Source organism: Telopea speciosissima, chromosome 10 (genome assembly GCF_018873765.1).
Source record: "Telopea speciosissima isolate NSW1024214 ecotype Mountain lineage chromosome 10, Tspe_v1, whole genome shotgun sequence".
Taxonomy (NCBI): Eukaryota; Viridiplantae; Streptophyta; class Magnoliopsida; order Proteales; family Proteaceae; genus Telopea; species Telopea speciosissima.
In genome coordinates, this window is record NC_057925.1 from 27,299,871 (window position 1) to 27,322,280 (window position 22,410).

At 42.2% G+C, this 22,410-nt stretch overlaps 1 protein-coding gene across 1 annotated transcript; it reads right to left on the minus strand.

The window, feature by feature from the left end:
- Positions 1-4,156: 4,156 nt before the first annotated feature.
- LOC122643456 (probable NADH dehydrogenase [ubiquinone] 1 alpha subcomplex subunit 5, mitochondrial) lies at positions 4,157-4,504 on the minus strand. The gene has a single exon (XM_043837075.1). It carries the CDS (start codon positions 4,502-4,504, stop codon positions 4,157-4,159), a length of 348 nt encoding a protein of 115 aa, XP_043693010.1.
- Positions 4,505-22,410: the final 17,906 nt, after the last annotated feature.

Here is a 22,410-nt window from a genome sequence, read left to right on the forward strand (position 1 = left end):
CTACACGCCAGTCCTAGATGCCCTCAAACTCCTCAGCACAGATCTAGGGTTTCACAAACCCTAACTCTCAAACACAGGTGAGAGAAGCAAGAAGAAGAAGAGAGATCACAAGAGGGGGAGAGAGAAATCAAAAACGTAGGAGAGAGAGTGTCTGCTCCAAAAAATGTGGAGAGCTTCCTCTTCTGCATTTTTTGGTCCCCTATTTATAATAATAAGGTTTAATTAAATCCTAGATAGATTTAATAGAGCCCTAGTGAGAGTCGACTCTCTCTCTCTCGACGAGCGATTCTGTTTAAACTCAAAGTGCTACACGGTGAAGAAGCGAGAATCTAATAGGGAAAGTATTAATTAGATTCTTTATTTAATTATTAATGGATAATTACAATTAGCACCAAATCCATTAATTAAATAAAGAGCCAATTAAATTAGCAAATTTCAAATAACTCCCTATATGATAACAATTTATCATATACAACCCCCCCCACTAATCAACACCATCATTATGGAATCTAGGGCATGCACACATGTACTGCCAAACCCCAATCCATAGTACATGTCCATATAAGAGCGTCTGTGCATCCGATCGGGTCTCGCAAAACTCGATAAAACACTTTATTTGAAATAACTATAAATAATGTATCATTTTATGTAAAATAAATTTTGCAAAACCATTTCCAAAACGGTACTGGGTCCAAATTCTGATCCGACCATGCACAGACAGTCTCTATCTTAGTGTTCCCCAATCGGGCAGTGGTGACCGTGTTGGATAACTCCTTCACTCACAAAGTGTTCACGCATTCCCAGAACACCGGCTTTGACTCGCTTGAGTCTCAGTCATTGATGAACCAAAAAATGCGATCACACTTTGTAGTGACAGGGTTTCCTCAGGTACAAAATGTCGGTGAAACATGTCTATCCCTTCCTACATCTGGCAGTAATACATGAGGGAATCGACAAAGTAGATTCTTTGCCAATGCACACATCAAACATGTGAGCACTCACATTCGTACCCTGACATCACATGTCTAGGCATACCCAATGCGACGACCATAGGATAAGGGTGCCCAGCCCAAACCCTAGTCGTGACTACCATTTTAAGTATAACTTACAGACACATAATGCTCAAAAAGTTTATATCGCATGTGACAATATTAAACTAAAATGTATAAATGTTCAATACAAAGGTGAACCGGGTTGAACCGGACAAAACCGGGTTTGATGGACACACACTTGTCCAATAGTGACTGTATTCCAATTATATCTACAGAGTAGTCCTGGTTGCCCTACTAAATTTAACCATTCTCTCCTTGTTGTTAATCAGTTTTTCAAGTTTCCTATGTCTCTTCTTCTTTTTTCAGTTGGGGCTATTAAGCTTACTTTCTTTCTTAATGCTTAATTTGGCACTTTGCGAACCCTAGCACCTGTCAATTGCTATTTTCGGTACATACCAGGTAAGTGAATACTTGTTGGAAGCATCTATCTTAGGCACCTAACCCTCCCCCTCCCCCCACCCCCCACACCCCCCCCCCCAAAAAAAAGAAAAAAAGAAAAAAAAAAGAGAGTGGTTAGGCTATGTGTCAGGGTTCTATGTTTTCTATTGTTATCTCTCTCTCTCTCTCTCTGGTGTTTCTATTTTCCTTGCTAAGCATGATGATGTCACATTTTAAATTCATTCCCTTTTAAACATGCACTTCAGGTTTTTGGTCACAAGTTCTAAAACCAATAGCATTTGGTGGAACTTGAAGTTTAATTCATTGATCTTTACTTGACGAGATATTATTCATCCATATGTAGAGGTATTGAGTGGATGGTACTTGGCAAGGTATTATTCCTCCTCCCAGAACCGTCCATTCATTGATCTTCAATCACAAGAACCCTGTTAAATGCTATAATTAACAAACAATATGTAGAGGCTATTATCCTTCCCAAATCCCAAACCAAATGTCTGCATGTTGGTTTATATGTATTATAAAAAAAATCCAAGATGGTTATGTATGGGAAGCAGGAGAAAGACAAACAGTAAACAACAGATATCTTTGGATGATAAATTTGCCAATACTTAGCTACTTTCTCAACAAGAAGCCCGTCTTGACTGCGTCTTGGTCTAGAACGGCGTTCAAAATCTTGTAACGGTCTCAAGAACGTCTTCGAAAATGGTAAAACCTGTTCTTCCCTATTTGATATTAATTACAATAATGCCATTTCTTTGTCAATTATATCAAAAAAAGACTTGTAAAATCCTTTTCTCTTACCAACCTTAGCATAAAATTAAAATATCTCATTAACATAACCAAAGTAAGTATAAAAAGATGTCAAATTTCAAAGATGCCATTAAAATTGGGTTCTTGTGTGGATTAGTGGCATAACTAATTATGCTATGAACAGTTGAATAAAGAGGGCCTTGGTGGACTCGAACCACCATCCTCTTGGAACATGCTCATGTTCCAAGTGCTCTACCAATTTGAGCTAAAGACCTATCAAGTTGTCAATGAATTAACACAACAGATTAAACCAAATTATATTCTCCATTCTTTTGGATTCTAGAAAGAACTAAGGATTAACTGCTAAAAATGGAATTACAATCAAATTCATAGGAATAATAGATAGTTTGGAAACAAAAAACTAAGGATTAACTGCTAAAAATAAAAAAAAAAACCCTAATTATCTGACTCTAGGTTCCCAAATGACACACTATAATAAGCTTAAGGAGCAATCTCTCACAATTGTCTTCCCCAAGAGCTCTTTGGCCTTCCTAATTAAACCAAGAAATTAAGGATGGCAGAAGCTATACTTTCTGATCTTGCAACCAAAATCTTAGAGGGTTTGGGCTCTCTCCTCATCCAAGAGATTGGACTAGAATCTGGAGAACTAAAACAGGAATTTATGCAACCAAATTTTCCTCCAATGCCATATTATTGGATGCGGAGAAGAAAGGTGCACTGAACAATGTGGTTAAAGAAAGAACTACTAGCTTGAGAATTTATGCAACCAAATTTTCCTCCAAAATCTACTGAAACAGTCTCCACTCTCTACCATGAGTTCATTGAAAAAAAAAATAGGAAACACATTCAAGCAATTTATGCAACCAAACTACATACAGAAGAGATAATAAGCTCACAGTAGGAAATTTATAGAATGAGAGATCACAATGGAAAAATTGCTATTGGGTTCCTTAAGAACCAATACAACAAAGAGGGGTTATTACATTCAAGAACCAGCAAACTTATGTGTGTGTGTGTGTGCGAGAGAGAAGGCTACACATGAGAAGGCTATGGTGGTTTTAAGATCGATCTTGTAAGGCCTAAAACAAAACTCTTTTATGTGTTTCAGTAGAAATTTGGATCTCCCATACAAAACCCATGATCACAACCCAAACCCTTTTTAATCCACCAAGACATAACACACTCCACATCTAGTTTTAGTTTAGATATAACCTAAGTTAGTTCACAGACTGTACAAACAAAACCATGAGAAGAACACTCACTCAGCTATGTACAGAGTCAAATAGACAAGAACCCACTTAAGAATTTCATTACCTCTACAAAGGGTTAGAAGAGGATGCCTCTTGCCTCGGTTCTCTCAGATACCCAAGTAATATTTCAGCCTGTGGAGTCACACAACCAAACTCAAAGAATCAACTCATCTCTGAATTAGTACAAGGAAGAAAAAAAGGATTTTGTGAGCAGAGAAAGATCATCAGAAGATGTGAGTTCTTGTTCACGAAATCCATTGAACCCATTGAGCCTGGATTCAATTGAGACCTTCTCATCGAACCTGAGAGACAGGGGTTGGATTCTATTTTCCATTAAAGCCCTGTTCTCCTCTTCCAAACCCACTTCTCTTCTCCCTTTCAAATACCAACCATGTAACTTATCTCTCCATGAAATTCAAAATTGCCACGGTAGAGAACTAATTTCTCCATCAAAATGTAGTGAAATTCAATCCTTCAATTCCAACTCCCAATTATATATCCTAAAATTACGTTGGGGAATTATATCAAGTAATAAGCGAGCACTACAAGCCCCAGATTATTGTTTAAGAACAGGACCTCGACGCGAAACCATCTAGGGCATCACACAATCCAAATTAAGTATCTATTCTTGACATTGTTGGTATAATTGGTCGCGATGTATCTATCCAATATATCCTCAATCAATTAATTCAAAAGTAGAGCAAGGGAATAATACGAACCCATCATCTTGGCCATGAATTTAAGCTCATCCTGGGCTTCCTCGATGAGCTCCTCGACCTGACCACAGCCGATGCGCTTCTCGATCTGCTCCCAATCCTCTTCTTCCTGGCATACCTTGAGCCGATGCCTTGTGAAGCTCTCCACAGCCTTCCTGTAACCTTCGTCCTCGAGAACGGTTTGGATCTCTTTCAAGGTCTTCGAGTAGAGTGAGATCAACACTTCCCTTGCGTTCGGCACCACATCCAGGCCTACGATCCCAGTCGTCTCCTTCACCTTCGCCAACAATGGCCCAGCGAACCTCTGAAGGAACATCTCTTCCCTTCTCTCCCTACAGAGAACACACAACACCTCTCCTCTTCTCTGTTAATCAGCAGAGCGAGAGAGACGAGTGTCATCATTTCTCTCAAAAAAATCATGGGTTTTGTGATTTGTCCGACACGAGTTCTTTGTTCTTTGCAAACCATCTCCGAGATGGTCTGTAAAGAACGTTCTTTTGGTGCTCAAGATCTCCGGTTCGTTCTAAAAGAACGAAAAAATGAACCGCAAAGCCAAACACTTTTTCATGTTTTTTTGTTCTTTTTGAACAAAAGAACTGTTCAGAATGCTGTTCTGAACATTACCAAACGCACTCTAAAGTCTAACCACATGTCAATGGCTGCATTATTGGCCTGACCAGATCCATGGATGCTTTGACAGGAGGTTCAAGTTGGGCTCTGAATTCCAGGGACTGACTCAGAACCATGGACATTCTTATTTCCTTATTTCTTCCTTTATTTATTTATTCTGGTAAGTCTAAAATTTAGAATTACCTTATCTGTTCGGGGTTTTAATTGGGCTGTACTCATAAGTCAGAAGCTAGGCTAACCAAGGCTCAGATTGCATAATGTTACTGATTGGTTGTGGTTTTCAGGTCCAACCTTTCCAGTGCACAACTTGTTCGCAGCGTTGTATTGACATTGTTTGAATCTCTGTGATTCACTATTCTATTCTATCACTTGATTTGGATGCCATGGAATTAAAATTGAAATAGGCACTTTATGTTCAAAACCATTTAATTGCACCATTAAATCATCGAAAACTACCGGGTCCAAGAGTTCTTGGGCATTGATACTTTATTTATTTATTTATTTTACATTTAGCATCCGAGGCATTATTGATGATATGGGACCTCTCTGTCAACCTTCATTTAGTGGAGGTTCCTTCATAGTGCAGATATTGCCTCATGTAGTGGAGGTTCTTTTATCTTTTGAAACAATAATTAAATGTCCCTCCTATTTTCTCTCTCTCTCTCTCTCTCTACCCCTCAATGTGTGTGTATGTGGGTGGGTGGGTGATTGTGTTCACTCCATTTTAGTCTTTCTATTAATGAACAACCTAAAACCTGCTTGCTCTTTATTTGGTTTGTTTAATGCACCTTTACTAATAGTAGGTTTTTAGTTGACGGTTTAATAAATCATTTTTCTACCAATGAACTAACAATATTTCTTATTCTTTCGGGCATATTGCTCATAGCAATATAACTGAAGAACCACTTGGTATCAATAATGTTTTCTGTTGGATAATATTCAATGTTAACAAATGATTTATAATTAGGCCTCTGATGTGAAATTCTTAAGAATTACTTTATCAGTAAGCTGCTTATTGAGTGTTGAACGATCAAATTAGGATTATATTCATTGAGAAGTCTCTATCCATTACAAGGTGTATATATAGGGACTAACAAATCCCAAAGGATCCTAAGAGGATCAAATATCTCCACATGTGATAATAGAAGGATTCCATATCACATGTGGTTACATATAGTAAGGAAATACACACACAATCGTGGATACATGGTAGGTGTTGTACATGGTAGGTAAGTACATGGTAAGTGATACAAATGGTAGGAGATATGTATGGTAGATAATCTTCAAAGGAGAGGACCCAATATAGCACGTTCCAAGTGAGAACGGCTATATTGGTCCATACACCCCCTCAAGATGAAGGTCTGTTGTGACGGAGCTTTAGCTTGTCTCTCATAAACTGAAATCGAGCGGTTGGCAATGCCTTGGTCAAAACATCTGCGATTTGATCATGAGTGGAGATGAACTGCACTTGTAGGGCCTTAGCTGCAACTCTCTCACGGACGAAGTGGAAATCGATCTCCACATGTTTGGTGCACGCATGGAACACAGGATTCGCTGACAGATATATGGCACCGATATTGTCACACCACAAAATCGGTGCAGCCGGCTGAGAAATCCCAATTTCATTGAACAGGGCCTGCAACCAAATCAACTCTGCTGCCGCATCGGCTAGTGCCTTGTATTCAGCCTCCATTGAAGAACGGGACACTGTCTTTTGCTTTCTTAAATTCCATGAAATAACGTTAGGGCCCAGAAATATTGCATAACCCCCAGTGGAACGCCTATCAAGCGGGCTGCCAGCCCAGTCAGCATCTGTGTAGGCCTGAAGTTGCATGGATGGTGAACGTTGAAAAAATAGACCATGCGAAATCGTACCCTTTAGGTACCTTAGAATCCGTTTCACATTGCTCCAATCATAGGTTGTTGGTGAGTGCATAAACTGGCAAACGCGGTTCACCGCGAAGAACACGTCAGGGCATGTCAGTGTAACATATTGTAATGCGCCCACAATCGACCTATATTGAGTGGGATCCGAAAAGGATACACCCCCTGCTTGTAAGGCCTTAGTAAAGGTGGACATGGGGGTAGATATTGGTTTACACCACTCTAGGCCCCCCTAAAGCGGTTACTCGAAGGATATATGGGATTTTGGCTAATTTTCTTTGGGGCAGCTTAGAATGGGGCAATCGCGGGCACTGGATGAGTTGACAAAAGGTTTGCAGGAGCCTATAGGAAGGAGGACTCGAAATTTGGCTTCTAGAGGATGTAGGCCTCTCCCTCAGGCTTAAAGGCCTTTGGAAAGCTTTATCAGAGCAGTTGCTATGGAGCAGGTTTTTCAGGGCCAAATATTTTAAAAGCTTGCATGCGGCATTAGTAGGATCGAATGGGAATGGTTCCAAAACTTGGCGTCACACGTTGAAGCTCAAGGGTTTCATGTTGGAAAGGTCAAGGTGGCTGCTTGGGGAGGGCAAAATGCTTTTTTGGCTTGATAACTGGGTAGGGGTGGGGCCCTTGATTGATTTTGTGGATAACGGCATGCTTGTTGATTTAGAGCTATGTGTGAAGGATGTGCTGGATGAGGAAGGAAACTGGAGGGAGGACATTTTATGCATCATTGATTCTGATGCAGTCTGGAACAACATCACCCTGGGGAATTTGGTGCTCTCTGACAAGGAGGATGTTATGGTGTGGTCCCCGGCCAGCGATGGTTTTTTCACAACAAAGTCAGCTTGGCAAGAAGTCCGGCAGGGTTACCCTGGGGTCCCCTTTGCTAAATGGAACTGGCTGGCAAAGCATGCCTGTGACTTGGGCTTCTCGGTCAAGTACCACCAGGGCAGTTTGCCGGGTGGGGGCTTCGCAGGTATTGTTAGAGAGGACAAGGCAGGAATGCCAGTCTTTAGGTTTTAATGTGCAGTTTTCTTGTATAGGGAGTGGGATTTCCCCTTCTGAGGGTTGTGAGTGTTGTTAGCTTTGGGCTGAGGTAAGGCGGTATGTCCCCCTCTTGTATTCGTTGATTATTTTTTGGATCTGAATAAAAGCTAGGGGCTGGCCCGGGTCCAAGATAAGTTCGGTTAACAAAAAAAAAAAAAAAAAGGTATGACCACAAGGTCCCAAAAGATTGGGTTAGAATGCCTAAAAGAACACGGACGGACTTACGGACGGTTCAGTGTTGTGAGTCATTAGTGACTCCATTACTAAAATAGGCAGGACGGACTAACGGATGGATTATGTAACATAAATCAGTTCGTGCGTCCATCCTCAGAGTGGTTGGTTTGATAAAAATACCGAATCGAACAGAACTACGGACGGATCCTTGGTCGTGGTTCTGTTCGATGTTCTGTGCAGTTCAAGGAACGAAATTTTACATTTTTATGCTGGACGGATTTACAGACGAAACCACGATAGTGGATCCGTTCGTGCGTCCGTTCGCCAAATTTTATAAAAAAACACAGCCGCGAGTTTTCAAACTCATTTGGCTCATTAGGGTGGACGGAACCACAGGGTAGGGGAGCTCCAAGCATCATCTGTTCATGCTTCATTCACCTTCCCCTAGTGATTTTGAGACCTAAATCATCAAGAATCGGCCCCCATTGCTAGAGGGTAATGGTTCTTCCCTTCTCCTCTTCTTTCCAGACTTTTCTCTCTTAGTCTCCTAGGGGTTTTGGTTGTTTTTTTCTCTTCTTTCCAATTTTACTATTCAAAGGACATTCATGGTGGTTTGGGTGTAATCTTGTTTCTATTACACTCCCATAACCATGCGGATACCAAAGCCAAATTTTGATTGATGCTAGGGTTTGGTTGAATCAAGCCCCAACCAAAGGATGTCACTGTTTTAGGTTAAACTATTGTATGCATATTTGTATTTTGAATGTGTTCAAAATTCCTTTCCAGGATATTTACTTGTTGGTTAAGTGAACAAATGCTTAATTGAATTATTCAAATGGTTTCTAGGTAATGGTTGGGATAAACTCCCAAATTCTTACTGTTTTGGAAAAGAACTTCAAGGCATGACTAATCCCATTGTATTACTTGTCATTTCCATGGGAGTTGTCTCATTAAAATTTCTCTCAAGCACATTTGGTCGTTTGTGTAGTTTCTAAGGTAGGGATTGGAAGTAACACTCACCCTTGCATTGATTCTCCCCAATTCGAACTTTGTTGTTAGTTAAAGTTTTCGTTATACCACTAGTGAGTTTGGTCCTTTGCTTAGAAGCACTTGGTAACCAAAGGTGTACGTTTGCCTTTGTAGGATCACCCCTTTTAAACCCATGCTCAAGGGAATTCATTTCCCCTAAATACTTATACAACCCATTTGTTTGTTAGGGCTTGATTAGTTGCTGTATTTTTTTCTTTTGTTTGACAAATTCCTACATACATACATATTTGGGTCTATATATATATATATATTTATTTATTTGAGTTTGGTTTAATCATTGTTATCCTCTTATTGGCTTCTTGTGTGTAGGGATCGAGCAATGGCCCCAAGAAGAAGGAATGCCCCAGCCGCTCTACCACCTCCACCCCTGGCTTTCAATGCCAAAAGATTCATATCAGTGGAGGCCGAGGGCCTATTCCATGAACACTTCCATGACAGGAAGATCCTAGTAGAGCAGGATGCAGTAGTTGAGGAGTTGGTGGCCTTCATGGTGGACATCAGGTTTAACCGATTAGGATGGACCAGCATGCTCACCAATCCCGAGCTCTATTACCCCACTATTGTCAGAGAATTCTAGTCCAACCTGGTGCTCATTCAGGAGGATGCAGACAACCTCAAGTTGACTTCCTTTGTGAGGGGAGTGCCAATTGCATTTAATGAGTGGAGTTGGGAATACTCTTGAATGTATCTTCACAACGGAATAGGGTGTACTACCCTCCAGGGAGTGATCCCAACAAGTGCCTATCTCCGACGGATCACCAGCTCTTGTACCAGACGTTCACAGACTATGTGTATGATGACAGCGATGACCTATCCAGATTTGGTCCTTCTCAGTGGGTTTTAACATACATTGCCAAGACGAACTTGGCCCAACTAGCGGACACAGCACTGAGCCCCCACTGATGGCAGCCTCACTAGTGTATTCCCTCTACACAGGCAAGTAGACTTGTCTTCCATATGTCATCATCCAGCACATGGCACATGCAGTCTCCAATCCTCGCCATAAGAACACCTTGCCCTACGGAAGGCTGCTCACCTAGGTCTTTCTCCACTATGGAATAGATCTCAACAATGAGACCCATGTTGCGAGTTCCGAGGGACCATTTGGGTTCAATGCATTACAGCGGATGGGCATACCATATGATTCTTACAGTTTCGAGGAACCTGTCAACTATGGAGGGGGTGGAAGAGCCCAAGAGAGCGAGGAGGATGATGTAGAGGTAGTGGGATCTAGGCAGCACACTGCAGGGGCCACCAGCACAGAGGATACTGGCGCAAATGCTGTCCTTGTTGCCATCAAACGACTGAATCTAAGGATGACAGAGGGGTTCACTGAAATCAAGGGCAAGTTCTCATCTTGTAATCAGTGCCTCGGAGGATGGAGAAAGAACTTAATGACATCAACACTTTCCTCTACTATAGCGGGTGAGAAGACGGACGACAGAGATGGCATGGAGGACTAGCCCCACATCCAGTTGCTTTACCTGAAATCAACAGTTGTTTAGTTTAGGATTTGTTTCTAAGGATGACAGAGGGGTTCACTGAAATCAAGGGCAAGTTCTCATCTTGTAATCAGTGCCTCGAGAGGATGGAGAAAGAACTTAATGACATCAACACTTTCCTCTACTTTAGCGGGTGAGAAGATGGATGACAGAGATGGCATGGAGGACTAGCCCCACATCCAGTTGCTTTACCTGAAATTAACAGTTGTTTAGTTTAAGATTTTGTTTTAGTTTTCTGAACTTATTAGAACTCTTTTTTTTCTCTCTTTCTTTTTTGAACCAACTGAACTTTGGTAAGCTTTTATGATGGTTTTTTTGTGTTTACATCCTGTTTGGAAAAGGTGTACCTACCCCCGAGGGAGGGCCTAAAATGTACGAAGAGCTAAAGATTGAACTATATATATGCATCCTATAAAATACATACTTCACACTTTTTGTCAAATTTTTCAAAGTGACAAAAGCACCCTCTCCCTTCCTCCCCCTCTCTCTCGTGCAAAAGACACCTGTCAAATTCCAAAAGACATGTCCATCATTCTGCTTCTCTCTCTCTCTCTCGTTTTCGTTTGTGCGGGAAATACCTCCCAAAATTCAAAAGACATGTCCATCCATCCCTCCTCCTTTATCTCTCTTCTTCACACGGTTGGAGTGAGTAATACAGAACGCAACCCTTACTTCCTCCGTGCCGCTCCCTTTTCCTCTCGTCGTCACCACCACCACCACCTCTGCTACCTTCTCTTCCAATTAACCACTACCAGGCCCCTGAGTTACCCTCTCAATACGTCTCTTGGTCTTTAGTACTGTGCTCGATTTCCAATTTCCAAATCTAGAAAAAGCACTAAAATTGCAGATTGTTTCATTGACGAGATTTTTCTAGCCATTGGCGATCGTCATCGACGAGACCTCCGTCTCCATCAACCATCTCGTAGATACGACTGTACATCACTATATTTTCATTGGAGATTGAATCTCTCTCTCTCTCTCTCTCTCTCTCTCTCTCTCTTTGATTCATTTGTTTGGAGCTCTTGAAGCCTTTAAATTCAGTTGCGTTCTAACTCCACTCTCGAGTTCACTCTCATAGTCTCACTCCTAGTTTATTTTCTCTTGCGGTGTCCGTCTCATTCTCTGCACTCCAAGATTTTTCAGCAATGGCTGCACTGGTATTTCTCACACATTTAGTTGTTTTTTTTTTTTTTTAATTTGTAAATCCTTTAAGTTGCAGTGATTAGTTTTTTCCCCTTTTCATCTGGATGAGTTTGGTTTCTATATCATTGTCTCTGAAATCTTGATGTATAAAATTTGTTTCAAAGTCAGACGCGATGATCCTTTCGTGCTTGAACTCGATTTTGAACCCTTCAATAGGTCGTTTCCTCGCCCAAGCCGGCCATCGTACATCGGCAACGGTGTTCAATTTTTCAATTATCACCTCTCTTCCATTATGTTCCGTGTCAAAGACTGTTTGGAGCCTTTGGTTGATTTTCTCTGAGCCCACAAATACAAGGGACAAGTAAGTCTGCAGTCGAATTGCTCCACTCTTTTGCTTTCTGTTTCTCCTGACCAATCTGCACACCATGCCATGCTCTTGTGTTTCATAACTTCTATTTCTTCCCCAAATCTTCCTGCCTTTCGTAGCATTAGAAGTTATCAAATACAATGGAGAGGGAAAACATGCAACCAACGTCTTGAGAAAATTGGTGGAACAGAAAATACATACATTTTGCGGGTGCCATTTAGAAATGATGGATATGGAGATTTGATGTATGGCCATACCTAGAAAGGTGATACAATCTTGGTCACTGATCAAGCACCCAATCAGCATGAAGGGGAAATTCAAGGGAGTACCACAACACATCTCAGGCCCAAAAATGAATTACGTAAGCCTAAATGGCTGGAAGGATTTATTTAGTGGAATGATAATGTGTAACAGAATTCAGTTGTAAGGGTTTATAAAGACCCAGCTTATGTAGACAAAAATACATAGAAAATTACGTTTCAAGTTCTTTCCCTAACTCTAATTCTGGAGCTTCCCTCCTGTGCTCGAAACAGGAGAAACACCCTTCCTCCCATCTCTTTCTCTGTCTCTCTTCTCTGAAACACCTTGCTGATTCTGCAGTTCTTGAGAACTCAGTATCATTGGTGATTTCATTGTACCCTACATCTCCTCCAATAGCCATGGCAGAGGGCCTTCGTTCAAAAGATAGATCTTCAAACCTCTCAATGGATACGATCGTAACTAAATGCTCGGAGCTCATTCTGGAATCAAAGAAAGATGATGAAGAGCTTCGTTCTTGGATTCGTCAGGATATGGAAGCCATTAATTCAACCTTCCAAGAACAATTGATGGAGATGATCGCTACTATGTTAGATGGTACAGCCGGTGCCTTCACTCCAGATGACCATCTTCCCCAATCTCAGCAATTACAGCGTACCCACAGAGGCATTAAAGTTGATTTTCCTCGATTTCTTGATGGTGATCCTGTTCACTGGTTGTTTAAAGTCCATCAGTATTTTGATTATCATAGTATTCCTGAGAATCAGAGAGTTAAGCTTGCATCCATTCACTTAGATGGTCCTGCTTGTAGTTGGTTCCAATGGAAATTTCACAATAATCAGTGCCGTACTTGGACTGATTTTGAGAATGGGATTCGAATCCGTTTTGGGCCTTCCAGATATGAAGATCTTAAGGGTGCCCTGTCCAAGCTGGTTCAAGAAACCACTGTTTTGGATTATCAGGTCAAGTTTGAGTCCCTTTCTAGTCGTATCTACGGCTTAAGTGATGATATGTTAAAGAGTTGTTTCATTTCTGGTTTAAAACCAATGATCAAAAGAGAAGTCCTAGCCTTACAACCTGACTCTCTACAGCAGGCCTTGATCTTGCTAGATTACAAGAAGACAAATTTCTTGATTTCAAGACTCATAATAAACCCTGGCAACAGAGACCACTGCCAAGCAATACTTTACCTTCAATCTTGGGTCCTAAACCTACACTTCAGCCTTCTACCCAACCTCTTAAACAACCAATAAGAAGATTGTCTGAGGCTGAGCAACAGCAGAGGAGAGAAAAAGGACTCTATTTTAATTGTGATGAGAAATTTTATGTGGGCCGTAAGTGTAAGGGTCGTTCCACTCTATTGTTGTTGGAAGGAGATAAGTTCATGGACGCAGCTATGACCGATGATATTGAGGACCTACAGGACCTTAGTTCTGATCCAGCAATTAGTTTGCATGCTTTAATGGGCCATCGATCACCTAAATCTCTGTGCCTCAAGGATTGATCAATAATTCCAGTGTTGAGGTGTTGATAGATGGGGGCAGCACACACAATTTTATTCAAGAACACACCGCAAAATTCTTTGGTTTACCAATTATACCATCAAATACCTTTCAGGTTCAAGTAGGCAATGGGGAACTCCTAACTTGTGTTGGTATCTGTCGAAATGTTTCATTTAATCTGCATGACCATTCTTTTACCACTGATTTCTTTGTCCTATCCCTCCATGGTGCTGACCTTATCCTAGGGGTTTAGTGGTTGGAAACCTTGGGCACCATTGCCACTAATTACAAGGATCTTACCATGAGGTTTATGTGGCAGGGTAAATTGGTGGAGATTAAGGCAGATCTGTGCCATACAATTTCACCAATGACTTGTCATCACCTAACAAAAATTTCTGCAGCTCATACTGTTGCAGTGACACCTAACACATTGAGAGTTGTGGGGTAAGGTGCAGTGACACTTACCTCAGCTGTTTGGCTCTTTAACTACTTTACCCTCTTGTACTTCTCGGGGTCCTCTTTGTATAGCTTCTTTATGTAGGCTTCATTTCTTTTCTGTTTCTCTTTTGGGACCCATTTGAAGAGGTCCTCTTTGGTCGGGGTGTGTAGCCTAGACCATAGTACTCTTTGTTGTGAGAGGGTAATATGAATTATGATATTCCTTGGTGCGACCTTCCAAGGCGTATACCTAGAAAATACCCCATTGTCTTAAGCATGTTTGGGACTACTACATTGTGATTGTTTAGGTGAGTAAGGGGAAGCTTCTCCCTCAGGGGTTGTGCTGGGTATGTAGTGCATACTATATTGAACTGGAATTTGGCTAGCCAAGAGTCTGATTCCTTACTAGCTTCTACATTGGCAAGCATGCTTCTCACATCTAGATCGACAATGCTGGTGACAACCTTGTCATTGACTATGAACTTGAGCTTCTGGTGGAGAGAGGATGGTACTGCCTCAGCTGTATGAAGCCATGGCCTTCCAAGGAGCATATTGAAAGACGAAGGGATGTCGATGACTTGGAATTCGATCTGGAACTTGGTCGGGCCAATAGTAATTTCGGCGTTCAGATCCTAATGACATTCCTTCTAGAATTATTGTAGGCTCTCACTCCTTGTGTAGAGGGTTATAGCTTGGATGGGTCAATCCCTACATGTTGGATGGTACATAGTGGGCAGACATTCAGGGCTGAGCTGTTGTCCACTAAGACTTGAGAGATTCTACTTCCATTGCAGTCAATGGTGACATAGATTGCCTTTGTATGGTTTGATCTTTCAGGTGGAAGACCCTTTTCTGAGAACATGACAGCCTTGACCGCGTAGAGGGCCCCTACTATGTTGGCTAGCTGGGTTGGTTTTGTTTCAATTGCCACATGTACACTACTCAATGCTTTTAAGACCGCCTCTCTATGGGTTCGAGAGCCAATTAACAAGCCCCAGATTGAGATGTTGGCTTGGGTTTTCTTGAGTTGCTTCAGAACCTCATTTTCTTACTCAATTGTGGCTTGGTTCAGGTTCTGGTTCCTTGCCAACTCGGTTGGCTTGTCAACATTGAGTTGGCCTAGTTTGAAAATTTTCCCACTCCTAGTGTTGCCATTGTTACACTCTTCATCAAATGGGAAGTAGAGATTGGAATCGAATGGGCTAGAAGGTGATCAACATCTTGATTTGACTCGTCCAACTCCCCATCACTTATGATGATCATATTGATTTCGGATTCATCAGTGGTCACAGTGAGTTCTTGAAGCTTATCACACATTGCCCACACTAAAGCCTCAATTGTTCGGGTTTCCTCATCCAAAATTTTGAGATGGTCAAAGATCTCATCCTCATGAAGGAAAGGGCAAGTTGGTATGTCGCCTGGAGCTTAGGTTGAGTCCTCCAGGCACATTTCTACGAATGTATGCATTGAACCCTTGGATTAGTTCATTGATGGCATTGACTTGATCTCGAATATTGTTCCAAAGGTCTGTGTGCCTGTCCCACATTCACCAATATTGCTCATTCTCCCTTTATAGCTTGTTCTGCAGGGTCTCAATTTGCTCTTTATGGGCTGCTATTATGTTCCGGCTCATGAGGTTCAAGTCTCTATCTTGATTCTGACGTTCTCTGAGAAATGCTTGCATGTATAGATGTTGATTGGTCATGTCCCTGGTATGTCCTCTGATGAATTGGGCCAGATTTTGAGTTCTTGTGCAATCCTAGGTAAGGACCTTATGTCTTTGACCCATTTATATTGCCAATATGCTCTTCGACTATGAGGTCCAAACGGGTGAGGGCCTCTTATAACATAAGCCCGAAGAAATGCATCAGCTTCTTTTGTGATATGGTAAGTTTCCTCTAGGATGTTGTATAAACTTTCATCTTATTCTTGATGGTCATACCCAAGTGCTATGATTGCATGTCTCAATTGTTGGATGGTTGTGGCAAGTTCGTCCCTTTCTTAGATTTGATCAAGTGGTTGGTCATCTCCAAACATGCTATCATCTAGGCTGTCGAGTCGAGCACTGTGTTGTTCATCAATGATCACATCAATAAAGTGATCCTCATGGTCTTCTTCCTCTTGTCGACCCTCGGGTATTGACTCGATTGAAATCTCTTCCTCTCGATGGGGATGCTCTTTAATAAAGTCTTGGGAATCTTCATCACTATCAACCCCTATGTTTATGATGAGGACGTCATCAGGCAAGGATTCCGCTTAAACGAGGTCAGTTAGGGCTTAGACCAACTCTTCAGTCCATTTTGTAACAGGGGGATCCGATTGACCCTCGACTGGTGTGATCAGGGCTCGTAGATTAATGGGTCGATCCTCCTCCTCTAGGTTGTTAATGGAATTAGAGTTCCCATCATGTGGTGGAAAGGGGGTTTGTTTTGAACATTGGGTTGGTTTGATTAGACCGCAAACTTCCCATCATCAAGTAGATCTTGGACTGCATGCTTCAGTTGGTAGCACTCATCAGTCGAATGCCCATTTTATTGGTGGTACTCACAAAAGAGGTTGGGCTTGTACCATTTTGGCAATGGGTTCAGTAAGTTAGTTAGTTGGATCTTGGTTAGGAGTCCATTTTGGATTAGCTTCTTAAGGACTAGGCTTAATGGCATGCCTACATCTATGAACTATCTTCTCTACCGATTTGCCCCTGCCCTTGGGGCATTATTCTCAACCAAAAGTGGGGCCTCTATGGTTGGTGCCGCCATGTTCACCTTAGTATTCTTGTTTGGAAAGGTCTTTTTACCAGCCCTAGTTCACTAGTTGTTCAATGTTATGTTTGGGGTTCCTTTGAATCAAGTCAGGAGGGTTCAAGGCATCGTCAACTTGTTGGCCTACTTAAAGTAAGGCCTCAAAAGTGGGTAAGGGCTGAACAAACATATGAGTCTTGTAAGACATCTGGAGATTCTGAATGATCATTTTAACTTGTTTTTTCTCCGTGGGCTGGTCCCACATCAATGCAGCCTTAGACCTAAACCTCATCAGGTATTGAGTGAACCCCTCATTAGTCTCCTGCTTAGTGGTCTCCAGATCTCGACGAGTCAACTCCTTCTCAGGATTGTACGAGTACTGGTTCTTAAAGGCTTTCACCATGTCGTCCCAAGTGCAGGTTTGAGAAGAGTCTAAAGACATGAGCCATCTCAAGGCGGGCCCGGTTAAAGACATTTGGAATGCTTGGCCCATTTGCTATTCAAAAAAGTTCTAGATTCTCGTTTGGCCTACGTATACCCTAAGGTTGGCTCGTGGATAACCGGTTCCATCAAATTTTTTGGATTTCCACTTGAAACCCTCTGGTAAACGTGTTTCAAGGAAGAAACAAAGTCCCTCAGAGTCAATCATTTGATCTTCCACCCCTTTCACATTTTTTATGACATGCTCTAATTTCTCAACCTTTGGCTTCAGGAGTCGGCTTTCAATAGTGTCAATAGTAGGCTGCAAACCAGATGTGATGACCTCATCTTCTAAGGCCGGATTAGGGTTTACGAAGACCCTCCATGGAGATGCGTACGACTTTGGTCCGGACTGGCTTGTGGCTGAGCTGGAGTAGGGACGCTTGTTGCAAACTAGGTCACTAAGCCTACTAAAAGTTGCATCTGGGTCTTCAATTCCTCAATATCCGTACAGACAGCTTCATCACCCATTTCTGGTTCAAGGGGGCTTGAAACACGAACTAGTCTTCTTTTGATCCTAGTCCAACTAGTTGTAGAACCGGTATCCTGCCATCCCGAAGTAATGGTTCCTAATTAGAATAGGGTCACGATCAGACCAAAAGGGAAGATTGGAAAAATCTAGGCCTATGGTAAACCTCGTACCCCTAGTGTGTCACCCTAGGGAAAGTATAATATGCAATATGATGTGCAAACAAATTCAGAACAAGTACATCAATCCCAAACAAGGGTTAGTAAGTGTAGGCGCTGAGTTGATCAAATTCTAAGTTTGCCCACACATCAAGGGCTACAAATTGGTGAAGGGCCCAAAACGAGATCAGGGTTAATCAGGCCGATTAAGAATAAGGTCAATAAAGTACCGATTCGATTCTCAAACAATATTACAGTTAGTGTGTCGTGACCTAAGCATTGAGCTCTAGATCCCTATATGATGCATGCTGGTTAAAGGATAATAAGACCGAAAATGGGATCCCTTAGCAAGGTGCTCCTATATACCTCTCACCGCTCCTATGAGTAAGTTGATCAAGCAGTATGGTAGTGCAAGCCTCTTTGATATATCATACAGTATGGTGCTAAGAGTTGTAGTTACACCAAGGTAAGCCGCATGTCTACACACTGGGCCCAGGGTTACGCTATGAGGTGTAAATAATGGGTTAAACCATGCGTTGTTAGATGACCAATGGTGTGTAATAGTGTATATAAATATGATGCAAGTTAGTGCATAGAAGTTAGCATCCAAAAGCATACAATAAAGGAAAGAGCATATTAAAATAGTACAACATATATGCCAAGCACATCAAAAGTCTGACCTATTTTACACAAGTAAAAGTGGTCCCCAGTGGAGTCACCACTGTGAGGATAAATGGTCATGGCAAGGGGATTGCCACGTGCCCTCCATCTCATCTCTTTTTGAAGGGAAAGAGAGGTGAATCGAATGTAGGGAGTCGCCACCTAGAGGAGGATCTAGGACCCAAAAATTTGTAAATGTAATGACTCTCATGCTGCGCCTTTCTGGGGACAATTGGTCCATTAGTCAGAGTACGGGTCAAGTTATGGTCCAGGGAAGGTATTAAGCACCCTAGTCCATCGGACTTGTCGGTCTTTATATTGCTAGGCATAGGTAATGATTTAACATGCTTTGGGGGAATATAAAATGAAAGAAGACAGTAAGAAAATTAAATACAGAGAAGGTGGAGAAACACATACCCGTGGGTTTGGCTACAAGGCAAGGGTTAGTATACTGAAATAAAGTAAAAGACTCAAATCCTAGATAACCTAAGTATGATTGACTCTAATCTAAGCATAGTAATATGGTGAATGCATGAGAATGCCTATGCATGGTGTAGCGTATAAATTATGCAAGATATGGGAGACTGATGTATGGCATGTGATGCTTAACTATAGGAAGGAGTCTTAAACTATAGGTGATGGGGATCATGAAAAGATGTATGCATGCCAAGGGAAGATTACAACATAAGAAGGAAAATAAATAATCAAAAGAATAAAGGGAGTGATCACCATCTAGAAAGATGGGATCACACTCCTCTTAGGGATGCGAAATGCAGATTAAATGAAAACAACGTGTATTAAACAAAACTAAGAAGCGAAGAAGAACCTACATAGTTAGATGGAAATCAAAATGACATGGTGGAGGTTTCCCTTTTGTAACTCAGGAGGTTTGTACAATGAGCAAGTATCGTCGCTTGTAGAAGGGTTCTCTTGTCTCTTTATATGCGAGCACTTCGTAGTCAAGCATCGAGATTACCAGATTGGTGTGCCTTAATCTTAAAGTCTCAAGTAGGATTGTAGCACTCAAGAGGTGAAGGAAGTGGTAGGTTAAGGCCAAGGCTTCAAAGCTCTTAAATGAGGGAGCATTGTCTCTGAACTAGTGACTAGGCAAAGCTCATAGGAAGTGCATGTAATGTCACGCCCCTATCCTGATGTAAGATATTTTACCACATAGGGGTATGACTGGGACAATTACACATCATCCCAACACCTACCAGGATCACAGATGCAGTGTCCCAAGCCACAGTCCACCCTGTCATCACATTATGACGACAGAAAGGAACGTACCCAAAGAAATAAATCGTTCCAATCACAGAGTTAGCGGAAGTGAAATTAAATTAAAATATGTGAGATTATAGAGCATCGGTTCTTTAATGATAACACATAGTACAATTACAATGTTCATAACCATTCAAACTCTCCTAATAATTAAACATACAGTTCGTACATGATTGTGGAAGGAATACATAAATTAAATAATAAATAATTGCCCCAAGGGCACAAATTCTTGGGTGTACATCTACATCCAAGTCACAATCATCAACTCCACTTGATCCTCATCCAACGGTGCTTGCCAAGAGGTTATCTGCATATAAATTAAAAGTGGTTGTACAACGGGGTTAGCTACACTAGCTAGTGAGGGAGCAAAGGGGAATGTGCATACATCACACAATCAATATCAAGCAGAATGATGCATGCTAATGTTTGATTCATTTTCTACCTAGCACACAATTCTATCGGTCAAATATATGCTACTGTGATAACTCGGGAGACACTGAGGGTCACTTATCCTATCGCCCCAGTGAAACCTTAATTATCACAAGGGGACCTACGCCAGTAGAAGCCATCATGACCACCCAGTGGCAGACCCCAATAGCCATCACTACCCCTATCCTAGCCTCTCCCACCTCTACAAACCACAGGTGCTCAGACTATCCAACACATAAACCCCTGTTGGCAAGGGTCGTAGCATAAGGGAACAAGTATCCTAGCCGCAGATATACTATATGCAAGTCCTACCGTCCCGAGAGCTATTCTGGGTGCATCAACGTCCCATTCCATCTAGTACCCAGGTACCAGCACGGCACGGCACATATAGATCAGAATGACATATAGCAATTTTCATAACTAAATAAAATGGGTTTTCGGTACCGGCACACCCGGCACCGTAGCCCGATACAATGGTGAGCATACTATCACATTCACAAAAGGTCTCATTCAAGATAGTCATTACAATGTGCACGATGCTTATAAATATACAATAGCATGCTTAATATTGCCAATTTTATAATAATCAAACCTAACAAAGTCACCCAGAACCCACTCACCTAACACGGGTGTAGCCCGACGTGATTGGCATGAATCTCACCGAACATCGAGTGTCATCCGGCGTGGTTCACATGAATCTCAGCGGTGCACCAACCTAGACATACAAAAGAGATCATTAAAACAGGTATAGAAGGGTCCCATGCTAGGCCCCTAAGGTTAAAACCAAGTTTCAACCAAGATCGCATGAGCGGACTCATGGGCGGTCTCAGCAGAGGTGAATCCGCCTCTGACTCCGTTCAAGCCAAAAGGTAAAACCAGAGCGAGCGGACCCACGATCAGAATTCCTTACTTAGATCCGATCGTGCATCTGTTCGACACCTGAGACACAACTAAAAGGGAGCGGATCAATGGGCGGATGTGCTTCTTGGGTCTGCCTCTGCATCCGTTCAATTTCCTGAGACAGACCCGAGAGCAACAGGCCCCGGGCGGAGGTAAACAGAGTGAATCCGTGCCTTCATCTGCTCAGGCCATTATGCAGGGTTTGTACCGGTCGGACTGACGGACGGTACCACGATTGGTGGATCCGGTCGTTCGTTCGCCGGCCAACCAGTCTGAGATTTCAAAGGGCTTTTGCTCCAGCTTGAAGCTTGGAGCCCCACAGCACCTCAGGGTCATAGGAGAGGTGTCTAAGCCTTTCTAGGGTCACTAGAACCTAGGCTTAACCTTATGGATCCAAGATCCACAAGGGTTGGTCTCAATTGGGGTCCAAGGGTTGGGTTTCAAGGTCCAAGACCAAAGCTTAGCAGCAATGGCTGCAATTGCAGCTCAATAGGAGCTCAAACCAGACCTAGGTAAGCTCCATTAGAGCTCCAACTAAGGACCGAGCTCCACCTTGAGTCCCAAATGGAACTCTAGGTCAGTCCAAGCTCAAGAAATCTACCAAAACAAAAGGGAAAATGGAGGAGAATCAGTCCCAGGTCTTACCTTGGTGAGATCCTCCAATGGAGAAATGGAATCCAAGGCTAGGTGAGCCCCCTTGGCCTCCTCCCTTCATTTCCATCTCTTCTCCTTCACCTTCTTCTTCCTTCTTTGTCCGATCAGCAAGAGAAGGAGATGTGGGGCAGCCAGCCATTTTGGCATAGCTCACAACTGCTTCCCTTCCCCTCTCATTCCTCTTCCACCTCTACTTCTTCCCTCTCCTTCCTCCTTTTTCTCCTTCTCTTGTCTCTTCTCCTCCACGATTTGTTTGGGAGGGGGAGAGATAAGTGAATGGGAGGGTTTCCTTATCTTTAAGGGGTTAGAAGGGGCTTAGGGAGTGTTTGGTTTAGGTCCATAAAATGTGTTTTACATCCCTAGAATTTAAATGGGTTTTAGTTTAGGTCTTAGGGCATGTTTGGTCCAAGTCATGGCCCTTAAGCCCATTTAGCTGATTAGGGTCTGTTTGGGATACACCC